Genomic DNA, 15657 nt, shown 5'->3' on the forward strand with positions numbered 1-15657 from the left:
TGTATAGTCATGCTGTTTTTATGCCATATATCTGCTGTCATTTTTTATGTCATATTCTGTATAGTCATGCTGTTTTTTCTGCCATATTCTGTATATAGTCATGCTGTTTTTATGCCATATTCTGTATATAGTCATGCTGTTTTTATGCCATATTCTGTATATAGTCATGCTGTTTTTTATGCCATATTCTGTATAGTCATGCTGTTTTTTATGCCATATTCTGTATATAGTCATGCTGTTTTTATGCCATATTCTGTATAGTCATGCTGTTTTTTATGCCATATTCTGTATATAGTATCATGCTGTTTTTATGCCATATTCTGTATAGTCATGCTGTTTTTATGCCATATTCTGATACAGTCATGCTGTTTTTATGCCATATTCTGTATATAGTCATGCTGTTTTTTATGCCATATTCTGTATAGTCATGCTGTTTTTTATGCCATATTCTGTATATAGTCATGCTGTTTTTTATGCCATATTCTGTATATAGTCATGCTGTTTTTTTCTGTATGCCATATTCTGTATATAGTCATGCTGTTTTTATGCCATATTCTGTATAGTCATGCTGTTTTTATGCCATATTCTGTATATAGTCATGCTGTTTTTATGCCATATTCTGTATATAGTCATGCTGTTTTTTATGCCATATTCTGTATATAGTCATGCTGTTTTTATGCCATATTCTGTATATAGTCATGCTGTTTTTATGCCATATTCTGTATATAGTCATGCTGTTTTTATGCCATATTCTGTATATAGTCATGCTGTTTTTATGCCATATTCTGTATATATGTCATGCTGTTTTTATGCCATATTCTGTATATAGTCATGCTGTTTTTATGCCATATTCTGTATATAGTCATGCTGTTTTTTATGCCATATTCTGTATATAGTCATGCTGTTTTTATGCCATATTCTGTATATAGTCATGCTGTTTTTTATGCCATATTCTGTATATAGTCATGCTGTTTTTATGCCATATTCTGTATATAGTCATGCTGTTTTTATGCCATATTCTGTATATAGTCATGCTGTTTTTATGCCATATTCTGTATATAGTCATGCTGTTTTTATGCCATATTCTGTATAGTCATGCTGTTTTTTATGTCATATTCTGTATATAGTCATGCTGTTTTTTATGTCATATTCTGTATATAGTCATGCTGTTTTTTATGCCATATTCTGTATATAGTCATGCTGTTTTTATGCCATATTCTGTATATAGTCATGCTGTTTTTATGCCATATTCTGTATATAGTCATGCTGTTTTTATGCCATATTCTGTATAGTCATGCTGTTTTTATGCCATATTCTGTATATAGTCATGCTGTTTTTATGCCATATTCTGTATATAGTCATGCTGTTTTTATGCCATATTCTGTATATAGTCATGCTGTTTTTTATGCCATATTCTGTATATAGTCATGCTGTTTTTATGCCATATTCTGTATATAGTCATGCTGTTTTTTTTATGCCATATTCTGTATAGTCATGCTGTTTTTTATGCCATATTCTGTATATAGTCATGCTGTTTTTATGCCATATTCTGTATATAGTCATGCTGTTTTTATGCCATATTCTGTATATAGTCATGCTGTTTTTATGCCATATTCTGTATATAGTCATGCTGTTTTTTATGCCATATTCTGTATATAGTCATGCTGTTTTTATGCCATATTCTGTATATAGTCATGCTGTTTTTATGCCATATTCTGTATATAGTCATGCTGTTTTTATGCCATATTCTGTATAGTCATGCTGTTTTTATGCCATATTCTGTATTCTGTTTTTATATATTCTGTATAGTCATGCTGTTTTTATGCCATATTCTGTATATAGTCATGCTGTTTTTTATGCCATATTCTGTATATAGTCATGCTGTTTTTATGCCATATTCTGTATATAGTCATGCTGTTTTTATGCCATATTCTGTATATAGTCATGCTGTTTTTATGCCATATTCTGTATATAGTCATGCTGTTTTTATGCCATATTCTGTATATAGTCATGCTGTTTTTTATGCCATATTCTGTATATAGTCATGCTGTTTTTTATGCCATATTCTGTATAGTCATGCTGTTTTTATGCCATATTCTGTATATAGTCATGCTGTTTTTTATGTCATATTCTGTATATAGTCATGCTGTTTTTATGCCATATTCTGTATATAGTCATGCTGTTTTTTTTTTATGCCATATTCTGTATATAGTCATGCTGTTTTTATGCCATTTCTGAATAGTCATGCTGTTTTTTTATGCCATATTCTGTATATAGTCATGCTGTTTTTTATGCCATATTCTGTATAGTCATGCTGTTTTTTATGCCATATTCTGTATATAGTCATGCTGTTTTTTATGCCATATTCTGTATATAGTCATGCTGTTTTTATGCCATATTCTGTATATAGTCATGCTGTTTTTATGCCATATTCTGTATATAGTCATGCTGTTTTTTTATGCCATATATATTCTGTATATAGTCATGCTGTTTTTTATGTCATATTCTGTATATAGTCATGCTGTTTTTTTGTTTTTTATGCCATATTCTGTATATAGTCATGCTGTTTTTATGCCATATTCTGTATATAGTCATGCTGTTTTTATGCCATATTCTGTATATAGTCATGCTGTTTTTTATGCCATATTCTGAATAGTCATGCTGTTTTTTTATGCCATATTCTGTATATAGTCATGCTGTTTTTATGCCATATTCTGTATATAGTCATGCTGTTTTTATGCCATATTCTGTATATAGTCATGCTGTTTTTTATGCCATATTCTGTATAGTCATGCTGTTTTTTATGCCATATTCTGTATATAGTCATGCTGTTTTTATGCCATATTCTGTATATAGTCATGCTGTTTTTATGCCATATTCTGTATATAGTCATGCTGTTTTTTATGCCATATTCTGTATATAGTCATGCTGTTTTTTATGCCATATTCTGTATATAGTCATGCTGTTTTTATGTCATATTCTGTATATAGTCATGCTGTTTTTATGTCATATTCTGTATATAGTCATGCTGTTTTTTATGCCATATTCTGTATATAGTCATGCTGTTTTTATGCCATATTCTGTATATAGTCATGCTGTTTTTTATGCCATATTCTGTATATAGTCATGCTGTTTTTATGCCATATTCTGTATATAGTCATGCTGTTTTTATGCCATATTCTGTATATAGTCATGCTGTTTTTATGCCATATTCTGTATATAGTCATGCTGTTTTTATGCCATATTCTGTATATAGTCATGCTGTTTTTTATGTCATATTCTGTATAGTCATGCTGTTTTTATGCCATATTCTGTATATAGTCATGCTGTTTTTTTATGCCATATTCTGTATATAGTCATGCTGTTTTTATGCATGTTTTTTATGCCATATTCTGTATATAGTCATGCTGTTTTTATGCCATATTCTGTATAGTCATGCTGTTTTTATGCCATATTCTGTATATAGTCATGCTGTTTTTTATGCCATATTCTGTATAGTCATGCTGTTTTTATGCCATATTCTGTATATAGTCATGCTGTTTTTTATGCCATATTCTGTATATAGTCATGCTGTTTTTTATGCCATATTCTGTATATAGTCATGCTGTTTTTATGCCATATTCTGAATAGTCATGCTGTTTTTTTATGCCATATTCTGTATATAGTCATGCTGTTTTTATGCCATATTCTGTATAGTCATGCTGTTTTTATGCCATATTCTGTATATAGTCATGCTGTTTTTATGCCATATTCTGTATATAGTCATGCTGTTTTTTATGCCATATTCTGTATATAGTCATGCTGTTTTTTATGCCATATTCTGAACAGTCATGCTGTTTTTTTATGCCATATTCTGTATAGTCATGCTGTTTTTTATGCCATATTCTGTATAGTCATGCTGTTTTTATGCCATATTCTGTATAGTCATGCTGTTTTTATGCCATATTCTGTATAGTCATGCTGTTTTTATGCCATATTCTGTATATAGTCATGCTGTTTTTATATGCCATATTCTGTATATAGTCATGCTTTTTTATGCCATATTCTGTATATAGTCATGCTGTTTTTATGCCATATTCTGTATATAGTCATGCTGTTTTTTATGCCATATTCTGTATATAGTCATGCTGTTTTTATGTCATATTCTGTATATAGTCATGCTGTTTTTTATGCCATATTCTGTATATAGTCATGCTGTTTTTATGCCATATTCTGTATAGTCATGCTGTTTTTATGCCATATTCTGTATATCATGTCATGCTGTTTTTTTTTATGCCATATTCTGTATATAGTCATGCTGTTTTTTTATGCCATATTCTGTATATAGTCATGCTGTTTTTATGCCATATTCTGTATATAGTCATGCTGTTTTTATGCCATATTCTGTATATAGTCATGCTGTTTTTATGCCATATTCTGTATATAGTCATGCTGTTTTTATGCCATATTCTGTATATAGTCATGCTGTTTTTATGCCATATTCTGTATAGTCATGTGCATATTCTGTATATAGTCTGTTTTTTTATGCCATATTCTGTATATAGTCATGCTGTTTTTTATGCCATATTCTGTATATAGTCATGCTGTTTTTATGCCATATTCTGTATATAGTCATGCTGTTTTTATGCCATATTCTGTATATAGTCATGCTGTTTTTTATGCCATATTCTGTATATAGTCATGCTGTTTTTTATGTCATATTCTGTATATAGTCATGCTGTTTTTTATGCCATATTCTGTATATAGTCATGCTGTTTTTTATTCTGCCATATTCTGTATTCTGTATAGTCATGCTGTTTTTATGCCATATTCTGTATATAGTCATGCTGTTTTTTATGCCATATTCTGTATATAGTCATGCTGTTTTTATGCCATATTCTGTATATAGTCATGCTGTTTTTATGCCATATTCTGTATAGTCATGCTGTTTTTATGCCATATTCTGTATAGTCATGCTGTTTTTATGCCATATTCTGTATAGTCATGCTGTTTTTTATGCCATATTCTGTATAGTCATGCTGTTTTTTATGCCATATGTATTCTGTATATAGTCATGCTGTTTTTTTATGCCATATTCTGTATATAGTCATGCTGTTTTTATGCCATATTCTGTATAGTCATGCTGTTTTTATGCCATATTCTGTATATAGTCATGCTGTTTTTTGTATGCCATATTCTGTATATATAGTCATGCTGTTTTTATGCCATATTCTGTATATAGTCATGCTGTTTTTTTATGCCATATTCTGTATATAGTCATGCTGTTTTTTATGCCATATTCTGATACAGTCATGCTGTTTTTATGCCATATTCTGTATATAGTCATGCTGTTTTTTATGCCATATTCTGTATAGTCATGCTGTTTTTATGCCATATTCTGTATATAGTCATGCTGTTTTTTATGCCATATTCTGTATAGTCATGCTGTTTTTATGCCATATTCTGTATATAGTCATGCTGTTTTTATGCCATATTCTGTATAGTCATGCTGTTTTTATGCCATATTCTGTATATAGTCATGCTGTTTTTTATGCCATATTCTGTATATAGTCATGCTGTTTTTATGCCATATTCTGTAACAGTCATGCTGTTTTTTTATGCCATATTCTGTATAGTCATGCTGTTTTTATGCCATATTCTGTATATAGTCATGCTGTTTTTATGCCATATTCTGTATATAGTCATGCTGTTTTTTATGCCATATTCTGTATATAGTCATGCTGTTTTTTATGCCATATTCTGTATATAGTCATGCTGTTTTTATGCCATATTCTGTATATAGTCATGCTGTTTTTTATGCCATATTCTGTATAGTCATGCTGTTTTTATGCCATATTCTGTATAGTCATGCTGTTTTTATGCCATATTCTGTATAGTCATGCTGTTTTTTATGCCATATTCTGTATATATTCTGTATATAGTCATGCTGTTTTTTATGCCATATTCTGTATATAGTCATGCTGTTTTTATGCCATATTCTGTATATAGTCATGCTGTTTTTATGCCATATTCTGTATATAGTCATGCTGTTTTTTATGCCATATTCTGTATATAGTCATGCTGTTTTTATGTCATATTCTGTATATAGTCATGCTGTTTTTTATGCCATATTCTGTATATAGTCATGCTGTTTTTTATGCCATATTCTGTATATAGTCATGCTGTTTTTTATGTCATATTCTGTATATAGTCATGCTGTTTTTTATGCCATATTCTGTGTATAGTCATGCTGTTTTTTATGCCATATTCTGTATATAGTCATGCTGTTTTTACTCATTATTTTTTATTCATTATTCACTGACACCATTTCAATGAAATGTTTTATCTAATCTTTGACTCTGCAGTGTTAGTCAACACCTGTTGTCTACAAAGCATGTGACAAATAACGTTTAATTTGATTTAATCCCTGGAGATTGGCAGTGCTTTCTGTCTGACAAGGAAGCTAAACAGAGGATAGAACCATGAGTCACACCGATGCCAATGGGCTTGACAGGCAGCCTATCCCCGTGGACCTGCAGTCTGCTGCTATCCCCGTGGACCTGCAGTCTGCTGCTATCCCCGTAGTCTGCTGCTATCCCCGTAGTCTGCTGCTATCCCCGTGGACCTGCAGTCTGCTGCTCTCCCCGTGGACCTGCAGTCTGCTGCTCTCCCCGTGGACCTGCAGTCTGCTGCTATCCCCGTGGACCTGCAGTCTGCTGCTCTCCCCGTGGACCTGCAGTCTGCTGCTATCCCCGTGGACCTGCAGTCTGCTGCTATCCCCGTGGACCTGCAGTCTGCTGCTATCCCCGTGGACCTGCAGTCTGCTGCTATCCCCGTGGACCTGCAGTCTGCTGCTATCCCCGTGGACCTGCAGTCTGCTGCTATCCCCGTGGACCTGCAGTCTGCTGCTATCCCCGTGGACCTGCAGTCTGCTGCTATCCCCGTGGACCTGCAGTCTGCTGCTATCCCCGTGGACCTGCAGTCTGCTGCTATCCCCGTGGACCTGCAGTCTGCTGCTATCCCCGTGGACCTGCAGTCTGCTGCTATCCCCGTGGACCTGCAGTCTGCTGCTATCCCCGTGGACCTGCAGTCTGCTGCTAGCCCCGTGGACCTGCAGTCTGCTTGTTATCCCCGTGGACCTGCAGTCTGCTGCTATCCCCGTGGACCTGCAGTCTGCTGCTAAAAAGCTAATGACAACACACCGGTCCACCACCACCACTCCACACAACACAGTCTGGAGAGGTGCGTCACACACCTGCCTTCATCTGAGTGACTTACAGCTTTGTGGTGATTTAAGTCCCAACCTCTGTCAGACAAATTAGGCAAAAACGAGGCAAAATACTCTGAATCCATTGAAGTGACTCACTGTATACAAGACAGATGGATACTGGGTAAACAATGGAACATTTACCAAAGGACTTGTTTTTCTTATTGCTCATTTCCCTCCACTAATGTGATGAATGCAGTTCCCTAATGTGTTTTACCGGACTGTTAGTGTTTCTTCAGAAAAAGCAGAGACCCCCATTAATGTAAATGATGCGCTGGAGATGCCACGTTCTATAATTGTCTTCGTCATTAAGGGGTACAACACACAAATTCCCTTAGTACATCTTCATGTATTACATTTCTGTTGTCTCTGGTCCCATTCTAATAGGGAAAAGTGTCGGACCAAGATGGACTTTAGCCATGTTAAATGTTCATCAGTGGAGCTGCCATAGACTGAGCTAAGCAGCTAGACAATGGGTCACTTTGTGTAGTGGACACTGTGGAATTACCTTTTTTGAATCACACTGATGTGTTTAGAGAAATCAAATGGATAAAAGTAGAAAGCAGAAATATGCACCACACAGTCTCCTGCACAGATACCTAGTATTGTCCCATTATTGTTATGCTGTGAGCGTGAACGAGCACATTGAGCAAACCCAGCTGTTACATTTGATTTCTGGCTATTTGTGTGTTAAGTGTGTTAAATGTACATGGTCAAGTATTGTATGTGTACTTAAAATGTTGACAATTTGGGGGGATACAGAGTCTGTGTATCTCAAGGCTTTTGCTCCTGCTGCCTCATTGAACTCCTCCACTGTAAAAAAAATTAAATAAAAATGATAAGAAAATATATGTATTAAATAAATGGTTCAATTTTTTTAAACTCATATTGTAGATCAAAGTGTTACCTGATTGTACTAAACTCAGTAAAAAAAATAAACATAATTCGTAAAAATCCAAATAACTTCACAGATCTTCATTGTAAAGGGGTTAAACACTGTTTCCCATGCTTGTTCAATGAACCATAAACAATTAATGAACATACACCAGTGGAACGGTTGTTAAGACACCAACAGCTTACAGACGGTAGGCAATTAAGGTCACAGTTATGAAAATTTAGGACACTAAAGAGGCCTTTCTACTGACTCTGACAAACGCCAAAAGAAAGATGCCCAGGGTCTCTGCTCATCTGTGTGAACATGCCTTAGGCATGCTGCAAGGAAGCATTGAGGACTGCAGATGTGGCCAGGGCAATAAATTGCAATGTCCGTACTGTGAGACGCCTAAGACAGCGCTACAGGGAGACAGGACGGACAGCTGATCGTCCTCGCAGTGGCAGACCGAGTGTAACAACACCTGCACAGGATCGGTACATCCGAACATCACACCAGTGGTACAGGATGGCAACAACAACTGCCCGAGTTACACCAGGAACGCACAATCCCTCCATCAGTGCTCAGACTGTCCGTAATAGGCTGAGAGAGACTGGACTGAGGCAGGTCCTCACCAGACACCACCGGCAACAACGTCGCCTATGGGCACAAACGCACCGGCGCTGGATCAGACAGGACTGGCAAAATGTGCACTTCACTGATGAATCGCGGTTTTGTCTTATCAGAGGGGATGGTCGGATTCGCGTTTATCGTCGAAGGAATGAGCGTTACACCGAGGCCTGTAACTTAGCTACAACTTGAGAAAGATTCTGTCAATTTAAAATTATGTGTTTGCTCAACTTGTCTCATGCTGTCACTCAACCAGAAATGGTTATTTCTTCCCTAAAAAGGGCTCTGGAACTAGTTAAACACGCTGCTTTTGATATACAATGTTTTCAACTTACATATTTGACACACATGATAACATTGTGCATATTCATTTATACAGTAATTAATATTCAACATGTCATCATCTGGGATTTGAACTCACAATCTATTGGATCACAACAATCATGTCTGTGCACATGTCTGGTTTCACCTGTATTGCTACACTTTGTACTTCTCAGCTTTGTTGAAAGTGCACTCAAGTAAAACTATTTTATTAAGAATTAACATTAATAATGAGTAATAAGACCCAACAACATTACACAACTATACAGAAACCCCTCAAATTACATAAATAAGTCAAACAAATCCATGATGAGAGAATAGTCTGATTAATAGATAATTGACACAGACATTGTGTCGTAGCAGGAAGTTCAGAAGGCTGTGAACCAAGAGGTTGTGAGTTCAAATCCCAGATGATGACATGTTTTTAAAAAATGACTGTATAAATTAACATGCACACATCCTAATGATCTTAGTCAACATCTGTCAAAAGCACCGTGGGTGTCTAACTCATTCCAAAGCCTTTTTCTTTGAAAATTCCCAAATAATTTATTGTTAAATTAACATATGAGGTAAGTTGAGCAAACACATCATTTTAAATTGACAGAATGTTTGCCTAAGCTTTCTCATGTTGGAGCTAAACTGTGGAACCAGTTACGTAATAACAATGAATTGAAACAACTAGATTTTTTTTAACAATGTACTAGAGCTTGATAGAAAACACCAATTGATTGTTTGAGAGGATTGTGTCTCTCCATGTAGTCCGAGGCTGAAGCAATCAGTTCAGTTCAGTCCAAGTTCAGTCCAAAAATGTGTTGGAAGTCATATTCACCAGGGCTCTTCCAAGTTGAAGGCAGTCATTCGTTCCTGTATCAGTCGTCTCACATAGGCCTAACCTAGAAAATATCATTATGGGATACAACATGATCAGGACCTGCATTTGTATGATAGGCACTGAATTGTCTTTATTCAAAAGTTCCACAGCCAAGGGTGTGCAATTTATACTAAAACTAGCAAGGTAGCAAACTACCATAACAGCCTTCGTCGGTTTTCATCTTCGTGCTGCATTTAGAGGAACGAGAGTGGAGAGCTGAAGTAAATGATTCCTACAATTCAATGCTGTAGCTAGCATTACCTGATAAGTGGCAGCTTTAACAGGGATACAAATCAAATAAGACAACGAATGGACATGGGGAGGGATGGAGCCATATATATCTCTATGTATGACTCTAGGGAGAGATCACTTAACACGCAATGCAAATTCACTTCCTGCTGTTGTGAAATGGACACAAATAAATGCATGTGTGAAATACAGGAATAGTTGATCATCCCCAAGGAACTCTTTCTTCCAGTTCAAGAGCCTTTCTAGTCATTTAAACGTAATGCACCAAGCTCTCAGGCTTACCAAAGTCACTAGTATCTGACTAGCCTACCTCTGGGTTATCATACTACTCTGTGTACCAGAAGATTTGTTGTGAACTGTTATGGAAGGGGGGTACACTAATCGGTTGCACAACTGAGTACATTCAATTGAAATGTGTCTTCTGCGTTTAACCCAACCCTTCTGAGTCATTGAGGTGCAGGGGGCTGTCTTAATCGACGTCATCGGCGCCCAGGTAGCCATTGTTGTCAGGGGGTTAACTGCCTTGCTCAGACTTTTCCACCTTGCTGGCTCAGGGATTCGAACCAGCTACCTTTCGGTTACTTAACCGCTAGGCTACCTGCCACCTGTTATTAACTGTTATTGACCCATATATACGCACATCCTCATCATCAATTTCTATAATGAAAAATCTACAATAAATTGCCCTGTCTACTATAGAAATTGGAAGGTAATTGAACTAGGAGTGGCAATAGCACACTGTTATGATAATATAGATTTTTGTTGTTGTTTTTAGATTGGCTGATGTTGCTTAATGGAGTCCATTCCAGTAGTATGGAGGGCATAAACAGTTTCAATTTGCACAAAACTGATGACTGGGGACTGAGTCATATTCAACTAAGCCTATTACATAAAGCACTTAAGTCTCTTTCTCAGTACAAAATTATTCAAATAATCAGGAACAGTTCTGTCTGCTATTTATATCATTTTTCATTCTCTCTATGTCATTCACAACTGCTGATAGCTAAAACCCCTTGACACACACACACACAGACACGCACACACGCACGCACGCACGCACGCACGCACGCACGCACACACATACACGCGCACACAAGCAAGCACTCACACGCACACTGTCCACGGTGCTGAATGTTATCTCATTTTCTGCAGCGCTCTCTCTTGCACACACACATACACACGCACACACACTGAAGTCCATTCAGATGGCTCTGTCAGAACGTTCTTGATTTTGCACCACACTATTGGTGGTGGCTTACAGTGGCCTCAATTATACTTTAATTGTCTGCCACTATGAACTATAGGATTAATATTTGTCTGTCCTTGCAATCGCAATGCGGAGTTTCTGCAGTAACATTGAAAATCAAGCTGATAGCCAAAGCCATTAGCTTGGCCGGTTCTGTGAGGGAAGAGACTTGTTAATTGCCTCTCTCTCCCATCTTTGCTTATTGTAGTGGAATTGTTCTTGTTTGTCACTCTTTCTCCATCTGATTGTGGATGCTCTTCTTTATAATAGTGTTTTACTTTGCTTTCCCTCAGCGATCGCCCCCAAACTCCTTTAATTAGCGCTATCAATCACTCCCACTCTCTTTCTCCCTCTTACCCGTACCCACAGCTCAGTTTAGTGGAGACAAGGACTCCATTCCTCATTTTTCTTCACAGGTGAACCTTTACTGAGGCGGTTGGATCGCATCTCCCAGAGCCACTGGATGTCTCTCAGATGAGTATAACATCTGAGAGATGTGCTGATGTCTCATAAACAGATCTCACAGAGAGCACCTTTAGAAAGAGAAAATGACTTATTAACATGCCAATACCATGTTGATATGATGCACGGTGCAAAGTCCTGTCCTACTGACATTGCTATTGGACGATTCCTCTCTGGCAAACTTGGATGCATTCAGCAGGGCACAATGTTGTGGAGGACAGAAACGTGTGGTTTCGATACAAACCTCTCTGAGTCTGACATGTAGAATCATGCCAGCTCTATTTGTGACACTTCTGTCTGCAATGTTTGCCTGCTGAACGCGACCCTGCTCAGCTGTCAGGTGGTTCACTTGTGTATTCGTTTACTATTTAACTCGTTGCTTTCTGTCCCATCAGTCCACGCAGTGGACTGGCAGGCTGATTCTGTCCAATGATAATCCAGTGATAATCCAGTATCACAGATGGCCTATAATTAGACCAGCTAGATGTGACGTTATCTGTAGATCTGTGCCTCCCGCCATGCTCCCCACTCAACAATAACAATGTCCATTCACTGATAACAATATGTGACTAGAATTAGTTCTATTGTTATATCTCTACTATCATATTGTTAACCATGGACAGACATTTTTACTATGAGAGATGTGTCATTCTTAGACTTTTTGGATGTGTCTATTCACAGAGGATTGGAATACATTGTCTGTGCACTAAAGCCCACATAATTACATCAGATTGCTGTGGTAAAGCCAATTAAACAATCAGTCATTTCTTTGCTCAGTGCATATTGATGCCATGTGTGTTCGCATCCTTATTATTATCCATGCATCTGTGCGTGCCCGCGTGCATAATGACTGCCCGCGTGCATAATGACTGCCGTGTGCATAATGACTGCCCGCGTGCATAATGGTGACTGCCCGCGTGCATAATGACTGCCCGCGTGCATAATGACTGCGTCAATCTGTAGTGCGCTTCGAATATTTAACTTTTCAATTAAGCTAAAAAGGTATCGCCAATTAGAGTTCTGTCTGCACTCGGTAGAGCAGAGGAGTGTGTGTTGTTTGTTACCAAGCAACTTATTCACTCCACACTGTTGGCTGCGTCATTTCCTCCTGACAAGAGACTGGAGAGAGGGAGCGACACACTCTAGCAGCGTCTATATGCTCGGGAAGCTCGCGGAGACGCATCTGCAGTCTAGGTCAACGCAAGGCAGGATACAATATAAAGGGATATAAACAAAAAACGACCAGGATTTTTTAAACTCTGGATTACTTGAAAATGGCTGAATTGTCTATGCGTTATTTGTAACACTTTTAAAGCTCAGGCTGGATTGGATATATTTGGATAGACAACTCCACAATATGAACTTCGGTCGCCGATAAAGGAACCAAGCAAAATAACTACTTCTATCAAGAACATCGCGCGCATTATTTCCGAATCTTCCGCATACATAATGGTAGGCTTAAGTTTACCACTTGATATTCATAAGTAGTAGACATTTTTTATTTTGTTGCGCTCAAGCTTTTCTCCGGTGCCTGTTGACGAGGTCATATCTGTGGATACTGGAGAAGCAGCTGGCGGGCTACCTGATCTCTTCACGCACAAAAGCAAGACACGAGCTAATGACACAGAAGCTTTGTCGTGCTCACCATTACGCTTTCTGACAGAGTTGTGAGTTTTCTGACCACGGTTCCCGAAATGTTTCTTCTATGTGCGGTAGTCTATTTCAGGTGCCTTTTTGACGCATGATTAGCCTAACTTATTACGCATTAGGCCTACTGAAGTTCTGATGTTAGGCTGTTATTAAACTGCAAATCTGTTGAATATGTCCTATAGTTTGTGTTTGAAATTATAACATTGAACTTAAGTTGTTTATTTCATTGCTCGAGGCTGCGTTCTTAAAACTGTTGGAATTCAGCCGGTTGGCTAAGCCAGACCCAGGCTCAGACCTAGCCAATATGACTATTAGTGGAGTGGACGTCCTGCAGGAATCGCTATGCCACGCTCCGTTTTAAAGGAGCATAACCCAGCATTGTCAGCCCCTAATGCCCAAATGTCTCCCCGCTCCAGTGTTGCTGCGTGACCCAGTCACATGTCTAGAATGAGCACGGATCTAGAGCGTATGTCGCTCAACTCCTCCTCCGCTACCTCGGTGGCCTCGAGTGCCCGCACGCTGTCAGCCAATGTCAAGAAGCTGCACAACGCGCTCAACCTGCTGCTCAACGAATTGGAGCGGGAGCAGTTCATCCACTGCCTCAACGTGTACCACTCCAAGCGTAATGTCTACGACCTGGTTCAAACACTTAAAGTCATCCTCAATGCGCCCAGCAAACGCCAACTTCTGCCCATGCTACGACAGGTCATTCCCCGCTCAGACCAGCTTTTGTTTGACCAGCACACCTCGGAGGGCCTTTACTTGAAATCGGATTTGCTTGCCAGAAATGGGAGCGCCGAAGCGTTGGGCGAAGTTCCCAGTGGGAGTCCAACTCCTCCTGGGCATTTCTTGCCAACCCCTCCCGGATCTCAAGTTGCGATGCGCGGCTCTCCGGATAGTTTCAGCACTAGCAGTGATGGGACAGCTCCCCTCGTCCCGCTGCTCGGGAGAGGCTTTCTGCACGAGCCTCCAGGAGAGGTTCGACAAGTGACCCTGAAACGGCACAAGAGCAACGAGGGCTTGGGTTTCAGTATCCGCGGAGGATCGGAGCACGGGGTCGGGATCTATGTGTCTCTGGTGGAGCCGGGATCCCTTGCCGAAAAGGAGGGACTAAGGATTGGGGATCAGATTATGAAAGTCAACAGCACAGTGTTTGATAAAGTCACTCATGCTGAAGCAGTGAAGGTAAGTGGTTGGTAAAGTGTGTGTGTGTGTGTGGTTGGTAAAGTGTGTGTGTGTGTGGTTGGTAAAGTGTGTGTGTGTGTGGTTGGTAAAGTGTGTGTGTGTGTGTGTGTGCGTGTGCGTGTGCGTGTTCGTGTGTGTGTGTGTGTGTGTGTGTGTGTGTGTGTGTGTGTGTCCCAGCAATATATAGCATGTAATCACAATACAGAGTTAATACACAGAACACCAAACACACACACACACACACACACACTGAGAGAAGGGATCGAAAGGAAATGATGCTGGTTTACAATGTTTTACTCCCACTGTACAGCCTGCCTCTACTAGCTCTCCTATGCTCCCCTTTTTCAAAGTTCCCCTGAAGCTCTTAACTGAGCAGTCTGTCTTGGCTCTGCTTCTGGAGTCTGTGCCAGGGTGGGCCACACAGTCAGCGCTTAGAGCTTTTTTAGGATCATTTTTTTCATGGCACGCTTGGCGGCGAGGAACAGCATCGTGACGGGAACTGGGTCGTAAATCCCGCCATCCCGCGGCCACGTCCAATTGGACGAAGCAGAGAGTTGCAGAGAGGGAGAGACGCCTGTCTACCTACCGCCTCATCCGATTGATCTGAGTCTCTGACTCAGTGATGAAACAGAGAAGGCTGGAGATGAGATGACTTTCCCTTTGGCTGGACTCTCTCTCTCTATACCAGGGCAGCGTACTCTTTTGCTGTTTAGGAACTAACAGAACTATCTGACTAGTGAAATTAAATACAGGCTCTTAGAGTTCTTCAGAGTTACTCCCCTGGTACTTCTGCTGTTGTCTGACCTGCCTGTGTGTGGATGGCCGGGGGATGGGGGGAACGGATATGTGGAGCGTTAAGGTGGAGGTAGTAGTTAACCCAGCTGCTGGTTTGGGGCCCACCAGGCATACTGTTAACTGGTAAAGGA

General features: G+C 39.0%; 1 protein-coding gene across 1 annotated transcript in view; it reads left to right on the top strand.

Annotated features, from left to right (window-relative positions):
- Nucleotides 1-12913: 12913 nt before the first annotated feature.
- LOC118373676 (whirlin-like) overlaps nucleotides 12914-15657 on the top strand; it is a 161945-nt gene continuing 159201 nt past the window's right edge. Inside the window, 1 exon segment of the mRNA XM_052521485.1 lies at nucleotides 12914-14731. Coding sequence (XP_052377445.1) covers nucleotides 13994-14731 — 738 coding nt within the window. The 5' untranslated portion in view covers nucleotides 12914-13993.

The sequence above is a fragment of the Oncorhynchus keta genome, chromosome 6 (assembly GCF_023373465.1).
Source record: "Oncorhynchus keta strain PuntledgeMale-10-30-2019 chromosome 6, Oket_V2, whole genome shotgun sequence".
Classification (NCBI taxonomy): Eukaryota; Metazoa; Chordata; class Actinopteri; order Salmoniformes; family Salmonidae; genus Oncorhynchus; species Oncorhynchus keta.